At 38.1% G+C, this 14,020-nt stretch overlaps 1 protein-coding gene across 2 annotated transcripts in view; it reads right to left on the reverse strand.

Moving 5' to 3' along the window:
• Positions 1–14,020, reverse strand: part of LOC124722501 (phospholipase A-2-activating protein) — a 139,445-nt gene that overhangs the window by 59,153 nt on the left and 66,272 nt on the right. For both annotated transcript variants that reach the window (XM_047247655.1, XM_047247656.1), the window contains one exon: positions 1,580–1,714. In XM_047247655.1, the coding sequence (XP_047103611.1) occupies positions 1,580–1,714 (135 nt within the window). The remainder of the gene's footprint in view (positions 1–1,579; positions 1,715–14,020) is intronic.

Consider the following 14,020-nt stretch of genomic DNA (forward strand, 5'->3'; position numbering starts at 1 on the left):
TTTGGAAAACAACGTTTTTGTGCATTTTTACCACCCTACTGGTGACAAAGTTTGGATACCAATGAAAAATGTTTTAAGGAAACTTTCAGTGCTTGAAATTACCACAGCAACTGGGAGGTCTTATTCTATATCACAGAAGCTGTCTGAAGAAATAAGTGTTCTTAACATTCACCACCAGGTTTAGGAACAGTCGCATCTCAAAGGATGTTAATTGAAAATATTTATTTTAAGTTTGTCAAAATAATATAAATGTTAATTTCAGTGATGTTTCCACTTTTTGTATATAATTCAGTACTTACTTCAATAATAATTGATTATATCCCACCAATATCACAAATGAATAGGCAACAGCCATAAGATCAGTTGTAGAGTAATGTGAATTATCTCCTCATTTTCAAAAATTCGTATCATCAGATACCAATGCTGAAATTTTTACAGTATTTTGCTATCATATAGGTGTACAAACTGTGCAAAAATCATATTTTTATATTCAGTCCCACCTGAGATAACCAACCCCAAACTTCACAAAAAATGAAAATTTTCAAATTTCAAAAATTTATAAAATATTAAGGAAACATTTGTAAGTGTTCTTGCTCTATATGAGGCTAGTAGTGTATGATATCTAACTATAGGAAAAAAATAGACTCTCATAAATCACTACTTGTTTGTTATTTTTGGGCCTAAAAGGTGGATTTTTGAAAATTTGGATACCAAACTTTGGAGGTCATTTTGACTGGTAATTTTTGAATTTAGGGTATTTTGTATAATAGACAATGTTGTAAAGGACACTTTTCTATTCATATTTTTGCTAACGTCTCTCAACTGAAACATCGTCACACACTTACAAACGAAAATGGTCGCCATTTGGTAAACCTGAATGGTAAAATTAAAAAACTGTTTTGAACTTCTCAATTATCGGGTAATCACATATAAAAAAATTAAAATATTTTAAAATGGTCCAGCAACTAACTTAATTTTTATTGGACCACTTCATTTGGATTGACCCTACAAACTGGCTGCCCTCACAGGGGGAGACGTGTCTTGTCCAAGCCACCAATGCACTACCCCCGCCAGTTGCATGTTTTCGGTCCCAGCATCGTCTGCATACCACAAAGGGGCCAACTTAAAGTATGTACAAAGTACATTACACTGGCCACTTGACTATCCTGGCTTTATATTACCCACACCACCTCTGAATTACAGAGCTCATCATGAAAGTAAGCACATAAAGGTCACACAGCTTTCTTACAGTATCACAACAACATAGAAGTAGTGAATTGTGTCAACTGACCAGCCAGCACTAGACATGGCAGTCAATATTGATGGGCGAGGGGCCAAGCAGTGGGAAGTGAAGGGGACCGTTTTTGTACAATCTTGAACTGTCTAGTTGTATGACAGTGGCAGTAGTCTCACATCACTAATAGAACTCTGACCTACTGAAAGCCTTGATAAATGCCTTCTACTGATACCACCCAGTAGGGATGAAGAATATGATCTTTAAGTTTAGGAGCTTAAAAATTATCATTGCCAAGCAAATTTAAGCGTCTAAATGCCGAATACAGTGTATCTAGGTACTTACAAATTTTTGTCAATAAGTGCATTCTTACTCTTCATGCTCATCAACTTTGAAGTAACCTGACTTCTGAACACTTCTCGTTCTTCACTTGGTGCCATACGTTCTTCATCTTGGGTGAAAACACGTACAGTCCCATCACTGAAACCATAAAAATTATTAATTACTCCATTGTGTTCTCTCTGAATAGAAGATAATAGATATGTTAATGCTACTTCTTTATATCTTCATAGGACACCTAAGACCTACTCTTTCACATCTATGACTTTTTTCCAATCTGTGAACTAATTTTGATGTAGTCAGGTTGTGTAATAATCCATATCTGTATTGTAACTACGTTCAAGACTATTAATCATGCTCAGTGACAATTACCAAGCAGAATATTTCAAAATTTCACCTAAACATTACAAGTATAATACACACACAATTTTGGATGATGTTTGGTTAATGGGGCACTCAACTGCACGGTTATCAATGCCCGTACAAATTCCCAATCGTTGCTCAGTCCAAACTCACCACTTTCATGAATGATGATTAAATGATGAGGACAACACAGTCAGTCATCTCGAGGCAGGTGAAAATCCCTGACTCCGCCGGGAATCGAACCTGGGACCCCGTGCTGGGGAAGGAAGAATGCAACCACGAGACCACGAGGGGAGGATACATATAAAATACTTAGAATCTTAAAAGCAGTATGAGGAGAAGACAAGATGAGCAGTCAGCTCCATTTTGCTCATGTAATGTGTGTTGTCAAAAAGTTAACTGGGACCCACATTTTGTGCTAAATGTGCTAAACGGACAGCACTTGCGTATGTTAAGATTGGCTGACACATACTTAAATGTTTGGTGCAACCTCAGAAGAAATTGCCTGATAAACTGATAAAGAGACAAGATGGTGCACATCATTGTAATGAATTTCAGTTCTCTGTATAACTAAAAACATCTCTGGTTATCATCCCATGTAGGCTTTCACGGCCGGCGTCTTTATCAGTAAACACTTCCGGGCTAAGTTGCCGTGGTCAATCTGTAGAAATTCTTCTCCCTGTCGTTTCGTTCTCCGTAGTTGAGAACGAAACGACAGGGAGAAGAATTTCTACAGATTGACCACGGCAACTTAGCCCGGAAGTGTTTACTGATAATCTCTGGTTATGACCGAGTTACAGTATTTTTTTCTATCATGACTGCTGCTGTTGTAAGAACACTATTTGCCTGATCCCTTGTTATTTATGCCAGCTGAGGCCACCTGCAGTGTTTTTTTTTTTTTTTTTTTTTTTTTTGGCATTTCACGGTGGCCCTCTTCTGTGTTGAAGGCTGGACACCATTAACACTGAATAACGAGCTGAATAATTTGTCTACTCCACAATTACATTTAATGTTATTTTCCTTAGTGTAGCCCTATTTTGCAAAGATTAACCCCTGATATGCCCAATAATGACCTTATCCTATACAAGGGTTGCCAAGTCAACCAGCCCTCACTATGGCCAGTAGGTTATGTTACAGCTGCAGCCTGTCTTTTTCAACAGTGGTTCTTTCCACATTATAAAAAAACTCTTTCTTGGCATCCGTCATTGCAGGAGTGTTCCTGACCATAAGAGGGATCGGTTCTTTCCTGCACCCTTTTATTTATTCCCCTGTTCGCTTCAGTTTCTCTTCAAATAGCAGCTATTCCTGCTAGGTAATACAGTCATTCACTTGCCGTTGATGCAAACTGCCTGTTATAATTCAGTCTACCTTGTTTGTGTGTATAGAGCTATACAAACAAAACAAGCATACTCTGCCACAGAAAGATCTTGTTGAGAATCTAAGAAAATACAGATCCTATATAAAATGATTAAGCATGGGGGAGGCTTCTATTCAGTCACTCTTAGACCAGGCTGTTGTGGCAATAAAAGACAGCAAAAGGAATGGAGGACTCAGAAATAGGCATCCTTACTGCTGAAAAGTGGGTGAACAAGTTAGATACAAATAAGTCACCATATACAGATGGAATCACAATTAGATTTTACAGGGTACTCCTCAGCACTGGTCTCATACTTAGCTTCCATTTATCATGAATCTCTTGCTCAGTGGAGAGTTCCAAGCGACTGAAAAATAGCCCAGATAACTCAGATGTGTAAAAGAATGAGCCCGCAAAATTACAGATCAATATCTTGAATGTCAGTCTGCTGCTGATCTAGGGGCCAAGTAACAAATGTGACATTAGTGCTCATAAAAACTTAAGTTTGATCATATTTCTGTTCTTTTTTCCTATGTTTCAAATTTGAATACCTTTTTAGTTTATTCTGTGATTGTTATATTGCAAGTTTAACTGCACACTGAACTTCCAATAGTCATTATCTATGTTTGACTTTTGCTGGCGTACTCACCTCATGCTCACAGCGAACTGCACACACCTACAGATATTCTAGACATCCAAGGTGTCTACCTCAGACCATGTACTTGGTCCCTCTGATCATTACTGTCAGATAAAGCTAAGAACAGGCTTAGTAAAATCCATAAAACTGCAGGCCAACATAAGGACATTCTTGGAACATAAACACTTTTCTGGGGCATTGGCAAACTGAACATGGGATGAAATGTATACTGGAAAACACTGTATGTGCTAAGTTCTCGACATTCTGTACAGAGTTTAAATTAATTTTCAAGTAGGCATTTTAAAACATAGCCAATTCAACAGCAGCAGCTAAGTAACATGGATGGATAACTGTGGGTATCTGAAAGTCCTCACAGAGACAAACTTCTCAGTTACAAAATAGCTACCCTAATTCACAATTCCTGGATTACTAACACAGGTACAGAAATATATACAGAATGGTACTGTTTGCCGCAGAAAAGCTATTCAATTACAAAATGATATACAACGTCCTGTCACTTAGGATTCTTTTTTATCGCTATCCTTTAGTAATACAAAATACTCTTTATATGCGATTCTAAACTGCAGTTCCCTTTTCTCTCATATTAGGTTTCGAGTGTTAAGAAATCTCACTTAACTCAGCATGCAGATGGAATTGCACATAAAGTTAATGTCACCCTTGTCGAGGACCTCAAGTACCACTTCTGTGAATTCTGTAATTGCCACATTGTACATCTCACACATTGGACACCAAGGTTTGGCTTGTTAAATTGGGTGTATTTATTCATGTAACTCATTAGTCTATCTTAACCCTAGAATGTTCGGGTGAAAAATAATGTCAAGAACGGTTGGGCTGGGTCTGTGGGACCCAATAAATAAATCACTTGTAACAAATGACAAACAGTATGTTTAGATCAAATGTCGAATTTTTATTTTGATTAGGCACTACTAAATGCTATAGTGACATTAGTTCAGCTTTCTGCATCATACAAAAATTACTGAAAAAAAACTGAAACACATACATCTTTGTAGTACTAAATGTCAGTAAACTGAAAATATAAGTAAATTTGACTGAAATAAGAATATAAATGAGAGTTAAGTTGTAGAAATAAGAAGCAAAAATGATGAACTTTTGTTGTATAAATGGAAATCATGAATTTGAAGAATAGTTCATGAAGTATCATCCTCTAAAGTTATCACTTTTCAAAACAGTCGCCGCAAACCATCTCTGCATGTGCCAAGCATAACCACAATTTGCAAACTTTGCGAAAGTATTTAGTTTTGCTGTCCTTGCATTTGTAGCATCTTCTCCTTTTCCCTGGTTGTGGATCTTTGAATATTCTTTGTTCTTCGGTACTGGAGAGGTTAGAGGTAGGCCTGCGAATGTCGTGTGGGAGATTTGCTTGGGTTACGCGCATTGTCAAATATGGTGTTATGAGAAACTTTCCGTGTTCTGAGGTATTCTCGTCTAACTGATACATTTTTGTTGGCTTTGAACACAATGTAGCCATTGAGAGCTGCAATGTTCAACAACTGAAAAAAACACACACAGAGGCCACCGTCTTGTCCCTCTAGCAACAGTATATTCACCACACACAGCATCAACGACGTCTGCGCCGCCCAAGGTTTTGTTGTAGTACGTTATTATACTTAGTTTTTTCTTTCAACCGCTGTCACTGTCAATTTCATCATCATGGTGCGTTGACGACAAAAGGCGTACTGATTTGTTCTGTTTTGGTACATATGAAAGTAATGTGATATCTTCTTGGAAATCCAAACATACTTGAGTACTCTTCTTTAGACTTTTTGGGTAAAAAGTCAAACGGAATTTCAGGCTTTTATTAACGTTCCAACAACAGTAATATTCTTTTCTTGTAATAGTTTTTTGATGAGTGGGTAAGAAGTAAACCAATTGTCTATTGCCAGATTTCTTCCAGACCCTTTTACTGGGTCTGTTAGACGGAAAACATCATCTGCCTTATTACGGACTTTGTACGGTCTTTGAGATTGTGCACCTGCATAAACTTCCAAATGTTTTATGTAGTATGTTTTAGAAAAAGCCAGGATGAAGACCTTGATCCCATACATCGCAGGTTTATTTGGGATATACATCCTGAACCTGTATCTGCCTCTGTATGGAACAAGCATTTTGTCCACAGTAACGTTTTCTGATGGAGCAAAATATACTTTGCAGCTTGAGACAAACATATCAAGAATGGTTCTTATGTCAGCAAGATTCTCTTGTGCTTTTCTTTCTTCCCTTGTATGGATGTTGTCAAACCTGATACAATAAGTCAAAAATCTGAACCTCTTCAGTGACATACTTGCACGAAAGATTTCAATTCCTGTCCCATCTGTATTCCAAAAGTTTTCAATATTCATTTTACGGCCATGCAATGTTCCATCTAAGTAAAGTAGGCCAAAATATGCCTTCAGGTCATCAAAACTGGCAGGCCTAGCCATGTTCGGGTCACTTGCATAATTGTTTGGAACTGAATCAATATAGATATTGGTTGATTCAAGAACTGTATCAATCAATGCATTGCTAAAAAATAACTGCCATAATTCTAGCGGTGAATGTACATCCATTGCAGCTCGAATACTTCCAGGCAAATGCATTGTAATTATGCTGTGATGTCTTGTTCGAACGCTTTGTGGGAAACGCGTTTTTCGCCATTTAGTAGCTTCCTTCCTTCCTTTGTAATAGCGTATAAGTGACGTACCTGAGTCGGTAAGAGGAGCTGTACTTGAATCAGCGATAGCAGGTGCATCGATGTCGGCAGATAACTGAACATCTTCCTCTTCATCACCACTTATTTCACTATTGCTGTCATGATAGCTGTTTATTTTGAAGTCTGGGTCCACATCGGAATTATCTGCTTCAGTCTGATCATCATACAAAATTCTGCAAATTTCACTGTAAGAAAGACTTTCTCTTGCCATGTTATACTGCAGACTACTGACAATGATAATTCAGTGTTAGGACATCACACATAGTTCACAAAATAACTAGTTAATCAATGATACACCAAAATAAAAATGGGATTGCACTGGCAGAAATTAGTTATGTAAATGGTCGGGCTGGGTCTGACAGACCCACGCGCTTTTTGAAAGACTGCCAAATAATGACTAAACAAAGAAAAACCTTATTCACAACAATAATGCTTTTTCTCAGATATTTCAGGAAGGTAGCAGGGTGCTCGAGTCAAATCAGCAACTATAAGAATATAAATTCAGTGAAACAAAAACCAGTGGGTCTCACAGACCCAGCCCGGCAGTTCTAGGGTTAAAAAGACGCATGTATTATGTTTGTATACGGGGCTTGTATGCTGTCTTTAAAACAAAGTGGAACCTCATCTAAGCCAGATGGCTTCTTATTTTCTAATTTCTGTTTTCTGCTCCTGGCTTAAAGCTCTGTTATGAGAAATGTCAGAATTGTACTTGCTGTATGGGTCATGGTGAGTGCTACATGTGTTTTAGGAAGATTTTGTTGCAGCTACTCTTCAGTACCAAAGAAATAGCCACATTAAAAATTTACCAATTATGAGGGTTTTCCATTATTTTACCCCCATCTCTTACTTGTATGTTGTTATAATTGTCTGACTTTCCCATTTTCATTTTTAATGATATCCCACTCTACTTCACCGGAAGGTGCAAGAAGGTAGATAAGAGTTCACATGTCTATGGATGATAAATTTCCAGTGAAACAATCGTCAGATAAGAAATATATAAACATAGTATCCCTCAAAATGCGTATTGGGTCCAATTCTGTTCTAAATGTATATGAATAACCTTCCAGAAAAAGTTCTTTCATTGATGACATCATGGTCACTGATAAAACACCAGAATTCCTATTAGAGAAACCTTCACGGATATTTATGATTTGGCAGTATGTTATAAATTAATTCTGAACATAAACAAAACAACAATACACACTTCAGCACAGAGAAGAAAAACAAGATAGTCACAATAAGCATAGACGATAAATATACCGACTGGTAACAACACAAAGGTTTTAGCGGTGAATATTCAATGCCAGTTAACACGGAATAAACACACACAGATGCTGGCTAAAAAGGACAAAACAAGTCATCAGGTTGTAGGAGCCAATATTTGTGGTGACATATTATCCTACGTACTCCCATTCCTTAGCTATGGTATTCTTTTATGGGGACGAAAGGCACAAAAGAGGGCCACAATTTTTAAACTTCAGAAATGGGCCTTAAGAATAACAACAAGACGTGCTAGTTGGGTTCATTGTGAAGAACTGTTTCAAAAAAGCTTGGTATCCTTACTGCACCAAGTTAGTATATCCATCAATATATTGCACATACCAGGGACAACATTACTAAATATTTCGCTAATTGTTCTATACATAATCATGGAACAAGAGTCAGTTTGGACTCACATTTATCAATGAAAAACAAACAAAAAACTCAAAACAGCATTTTCAGGGTTGCCACAAGTTTCCCCAAGTGAAACTCCCTGATACTTCCCTGATTTCCAGACAAGTTTTAGCATTTTTCCCTGACAAATTTTGAGATCTCAAGGATAAGTTAAGATGTAAGTGGACAATCTATCTTTGCAGCTACGGTGCACGAAACAAAAAAGAATTGCAAGCAGATGGCATTTCCTGATGTGAACAAAAATCTTAAGTATTAACCCTTTCAGACCCTCTGGCTACAATTGTGTACATTAACTTTTACAGTCTCTTAGCTGCAACAAAAGTATTTCTTCCCTAAGCTAACCTGAGCTACACACTTGCAAATGTTCAACCTTTTCATCTCGTACAAACACTGCCAACCGTTGGGCGTCACTATAAAATATCAGCAAGTCAATGTAGCAGTGGGCAGCAACTCGTAACCACTAGTATACATGGTTCGCTATATTCCAGTGTATATTTGAATATTGTTGTTGTTATTTTACATGGAAATTATTAAACGATCATTTTACTATTTATTACAATAGAGAATATTTCATAATTAGTTGTTTTAGTCCTTAAAGTGAAGCCAAGTGAACAAAGTACATTTTGGAAACGGGTACATATTATTGTATAAATCTTGCTCCTAAAATCATTAAAGAATCACCTAAGACCACTGCCACATAGAGAAAAATGTTTCTTCCTCCAGAAAAATTTCGGGTCTGAAAGGGTTAATATCAACATCTTTAGTAATGAATTGTTTTTAGATGGAGAAAGCAAGCCAAATGATATGTATATTTCATTAAGACCACTGATGTTATTTTATTTCAATAAAATGAAACACGAAACTTCCTGGCAGATTAAAACTGTGTGCCCGACCAAGACTCGAACTCGGGACCTTTGCTTTTCGCAGGCAAGTGCTCTACCATCTGAGCTACCGAAGCACGACTCACGCCCGGTACTCACAGCTTTACTTCTGCCAGTATCTCGTCACCTACCATTCTGAAAATGAAACACATTTGGTGACACAATTACAAATTAGCTTGGAGTCACAAGACAGATTTGAAATACCTTCAGTGATTTCAGAAATGAACTCAGAAAAAAGTAGGCTTCCTGAATGAAGTGTATAAGGCAGGGAAGAGTTGCATAAATCAACACTAAAGGTGACCACCAGTACAATGTTGGTTCTACTGTGTTCGTTATTGTTGGTTACTACTAGACCGCGGATTTTAGGTAAAAACCCATTTTGTTCCAGAGTTCCTATTTGCATAAAAATTTGTACTTACGCGTTTCATGACTATTTACACTTAATAGTGTTAATTCTATACGACCTAAAAAAGCCTATTTCGATGTTAGTATCTATTTTTGCCTATTTCGGCTTTAATAGCCTAAAAAGTACCCTATTTCATCATATAAGACAGTGGCTCCAAGTTTTTCCACACTATACGACACATGGAAAACAATATTTTCTGCCCAGCATGCAGCAAGGTGGCTAGTTGATACGCGCTCATGCTTCGTATTTGCCTAACACTTCGGTCTTTTTTTATTTTTTTATATCGCTATCCCTGTTAATACGAAATACTCTTAATAGGTGTTCTATTATTCATATGTAAAAAATAGATCACGGATCTTTAAGTTAAAACTTATTTTTTCGTAAGTTCCAATTTGCATATAAGTTAGTACTTATGCGTTTCATGACTAACTAAACTGAATACTGTTAGTTCTATAGGACCTAAACTTGAGTATTTCAACGTTAACGTCTAATTTTGCCTATTTCGGCATCAAAATCCTAAAAAGTACCTATTTCGTTAATCTGACAGCATTCTTGTGTTTCCAAAGATTAGAAAAAGGAAGTAAACTTAGGGCTTTATGTCTCGTCGAAGGTCGTTAGAGACTGTTTACAATTCCTTTGCTTGCCTTACTACCAACAGCACTCGGCACAGTTGAATGGTCATCCATCCAAGTACGCGCCCAGCGTGACAGTGCTTAACTTCGGTGAGCGAATGGGAACCGGTCAAAGATTTGATTTACACATTAGAATCGAACGTGGAAGTACTAAATGTTATATTTGAAAATATTTCGTTCGTAGGATTCTGGCCAGCTGTGTATTTTCCCAAATAAACTGTTTCATAGGCCTTAAGCTGAGCACGGATTAAAAAATCACAATGTTAGTCATAGACGCCCTCTACAGCTAAATTACTGCCCTTCGAGCATTTTCTCGCTGCTGTCTACAGGCAGTCGTATCAAACTACTCTGTTTCGTGAAAGATATTATACGTGAATGTTCCGGTTCGAAAAATAATTTGGCAGTAGTGAGATGTTTTCATCTCAAGCACCGGTAGATTCTATGCCCTTGTTCAGAAGGGGCGGCCATCTGTCAGGTGCCATATGTCCAGCAACGAGTATGGTACTTCCCCTACCGCTCCCATGTGGGGAGAGGAAAAAAGAAAAAGGTCATCGTTCACTTTCTCCCAGCTGAAACAAATCAGTACATTGTGTAGCGACCAACATGTTAAGTGTTACTGACGTTCTAAGTGCAAAATAAATTATAGTTTCTGTGTGAGAATACTACGCCATACCGAAAACAGCTAGTTCAAAGTCTACTCACATAAGGCAGTGGCTGCAAGTTTTTCCGCATTATACAACAGATGGGAAAATTATTTTCTTCCAAGCATGCAACAAGGTGGTTAGTTGATGTTTTCCTTAGACTTCTTATTTTCCTGTCACTTAGGATTCTTTTTTATCGCTATCCTTTAGTAATACAAAATACTCTTTATATGCGATTCTAAACTGCAGTTCCCTTTTCTCTCATATTAGGTTTCGAGTGTTAAGAAATCTCACTTAACTCAGCATGCAGATGGAATTGCACATAAAGTTAATGTTGAACGAAAGTCAAAATTGAAGCAAACTCTTTTAACCAATAAATCTGGTGAATCCTCCGAAAAAAACAAGTTAGCAGTGATTTGTGTCATGCACTTGTGGCAGCAAACATCCCCTTTCAGAAACTAGAAAACCCTATTTTCAGAGGTTTTCTTGAGAAGCACTGCCATCAGTCTATTCCTGCAGAGTCAACTCTACGTAAGAATTATGTGGATTCAGCTTACAATGCTGCATTGCACAGAATCCGAGAAGATGTTGGAGAATCTTGTATATGGATTTCTGTGGATGAAACTACTGACAGTCTTGGCCGTTACATTGCAAACCTGATTATTGGCAAGCTAGATCTAGATGCTCCATCCAGGGCTCATTTGATTTACTCAAAACAGCTTGCAAAAACTAACCAAAAAACAATAGCACAGTTTGTGAACAATGGGCTTAAGGTGCTATACCCAAACGGAGTGGATGAGAATAAGGTGCTTCTGGCCATCACTAATGCTGCTGCATATATGATAGCAGTGTTTCAACTATTAAAAGTATTCTACCCATTGATGCTGCATGTAACTTGTGTAGTGCATGGGATCAACTGCATAGCAGAGCAAGTAAGGCTACAATTCCCTGAAGTAAATAAAGTAAAAATTTTTGTTAAGGCACCATCAAGAATACAGGTATTCAAAGAACAGCTTCCAGATGTCCCATTGCCGCCAGAGCCTGTTGTCACCTGCTGGGGCATGTGGCTGATAGCAGCAGAATACTATAGTACACATCTCTCATCTGTCCAGAAGGTGGTTGAAAATATACCGAAGGACGCTGCATCCATAACTGCAGCAATGGAGTTACTCAAATATTCTTCTTTAAAACGGGACTTATCTTACATTAGGGCCCACTACACATTTATGGCAAGAATAATTTCACAATTAGAAGGCTCATGGATACCTATCTACAACAATATTTCTTCGCTTGAAGAAGTCAAAACGAAAATTAATGAAACACCAGGTGAAGTAGGGGAAAAAGTACGGGCCAAAAAGGCAAACAGTTTTGCAGAAGGAGTTGTGTGCAGTTGCCGACGCAGCATTCCTGTCCAACATGTGCCAAAAATGAAGTACGCCCCTGTCACATCTGATGATGTAGAACGTTCTCTTTCAGCGTATAAACTGATTCTGACTGACAAGCGCCACAGTTTTTCACTAGAAAACCTGGAAAAGATTTTGGTTATTTATTGTGAAGCCAACTATGGTCAGAATATGTGAAACTATGAATGTATTAATTAAACCATTGCTACATCTTTTTTATGGAGATCTTTATCTTGCAGGAACTCAAAAATATTTGGAGTTATGTTCAACTTTAATGTTGTAGATCGCTGTGCTCTGTAACTGTGTAAATATTCATTCTCCTTGTTTTAATGACTAATAAGATGTTCATACTGTCAACACTGTGTATTTTAATTTATTTTTATTTTCTCTGCATCTTTTTATTAGAGCCTATTTTAGGTTTTATATAGCCTAAATGAACTACTGAAGGAGCCTATTTTAGGTGCCCAAAACACACTTTTTTACGACCTAAAAATCCGTGGACTTCTTACCCACTGTGTTATGTCTATTATTTTACAGGTATTGTGCGATTTTTCTCTCAGGAAATATATGAGTACATAGCATACAAATCGCCAGTGACTGACAATTTTCTTCTTCTTATCACCCTTGCTTTCTAACACAAACTACTTTTTAATTTGCAAAATGGACAACAAATAAAATGTCTATAAAATGCCACACTGTACAATGTACTTGCAGTCAAAATTCCTGAAATCAATCATCCATGGTGACTGACCTGCTGAGGAGCACAGCAGTCCTGGGTCAAGGGAGAAACCATGAAAATCCGCTGCAGTACACCACACGCAAACAGACCCATCCTGTGAGCAGATCGTCGACACAAGATCCAACGGGCAGGGCCTGCACATTAGTGGGAACCGAATGGCTTCAGATCGTCAGGCCCAATCCATTACAGATACCGGCAGAAGCAGCCTGCGGTTTTGGCCCATTGCAGAAATCCTCTAGTGTGGCCAGCTACAGCTATTCACGAGCCACAGACAGCATGTTGATGAAATGAGACCACGGTGATCAATCCGTGCAACAGATAACTTGTTCAAACACTCTGAGAATCAGTAATAATGAAGATAGGTAGCAACTCACCATAAACATGATTGTCAAGCCGCAGACATGCATGTAGAAAAGACAATCACACTTTCACAGCTATATTTTCAGCCATAGTTTTTGTCAGAAAATTAGAGCACGAACACATTCACACAATCACTCAGACACAACTCATACCCACATGAGTGTCATCTCCGGCTGCCGCATCCACAGTCTCTCAGAATCAGATCCAAACAAACCACTCCTCACGCCTCCCTGCCTTTCGTCAGCAGCTGCTAGGCTAATGGAAAGAAGTGGGGGCAGCACTGACTGCAAGCTGAGGGTACTGGTAGGAAGGGGAGAAGCAGCAGGAACAAGGAGTAGGGAAGCAGCGCACTTACTTAACTGCACCCAGCCAGTGACGATGCGCGACACCTCAGTAAACAAACCATTTCATCTACCGAGACAAGGACGAGGTATTTCTAGTTCCCCCCCCCCCCCCCCCCTCTCAAATTTCCCTGATATTTCCCTGGTGTGTCTGAAATTCCCCGATTTCCAGAGCCTGTGGCAACCCTGCTTTTCTAACAGGAAATAAAATTCTTAAATATCTTCAACATTTCGTGGCCCTGTCAGCAACTGTATGAATATTAATCTTAATTTTAATTATCAACA

The sequence above is a fragment of the Schistocerca piceifrons genome, chromosome X, assembly GCF_021461385.2.
Source record: "Schistocerca piceifrons isolate TAMUIC-IGC-003096 chromosome X, iqSchPice1.1, whole genome shotgun sequence".
Taxonomy (NCBI): domain Eukaryota; kingdom Metazoa; phylum Arthropoda; class Insecta; order Orthoptera; family Acrididae; genus Schistocerca; species Schistocerca piceifrons.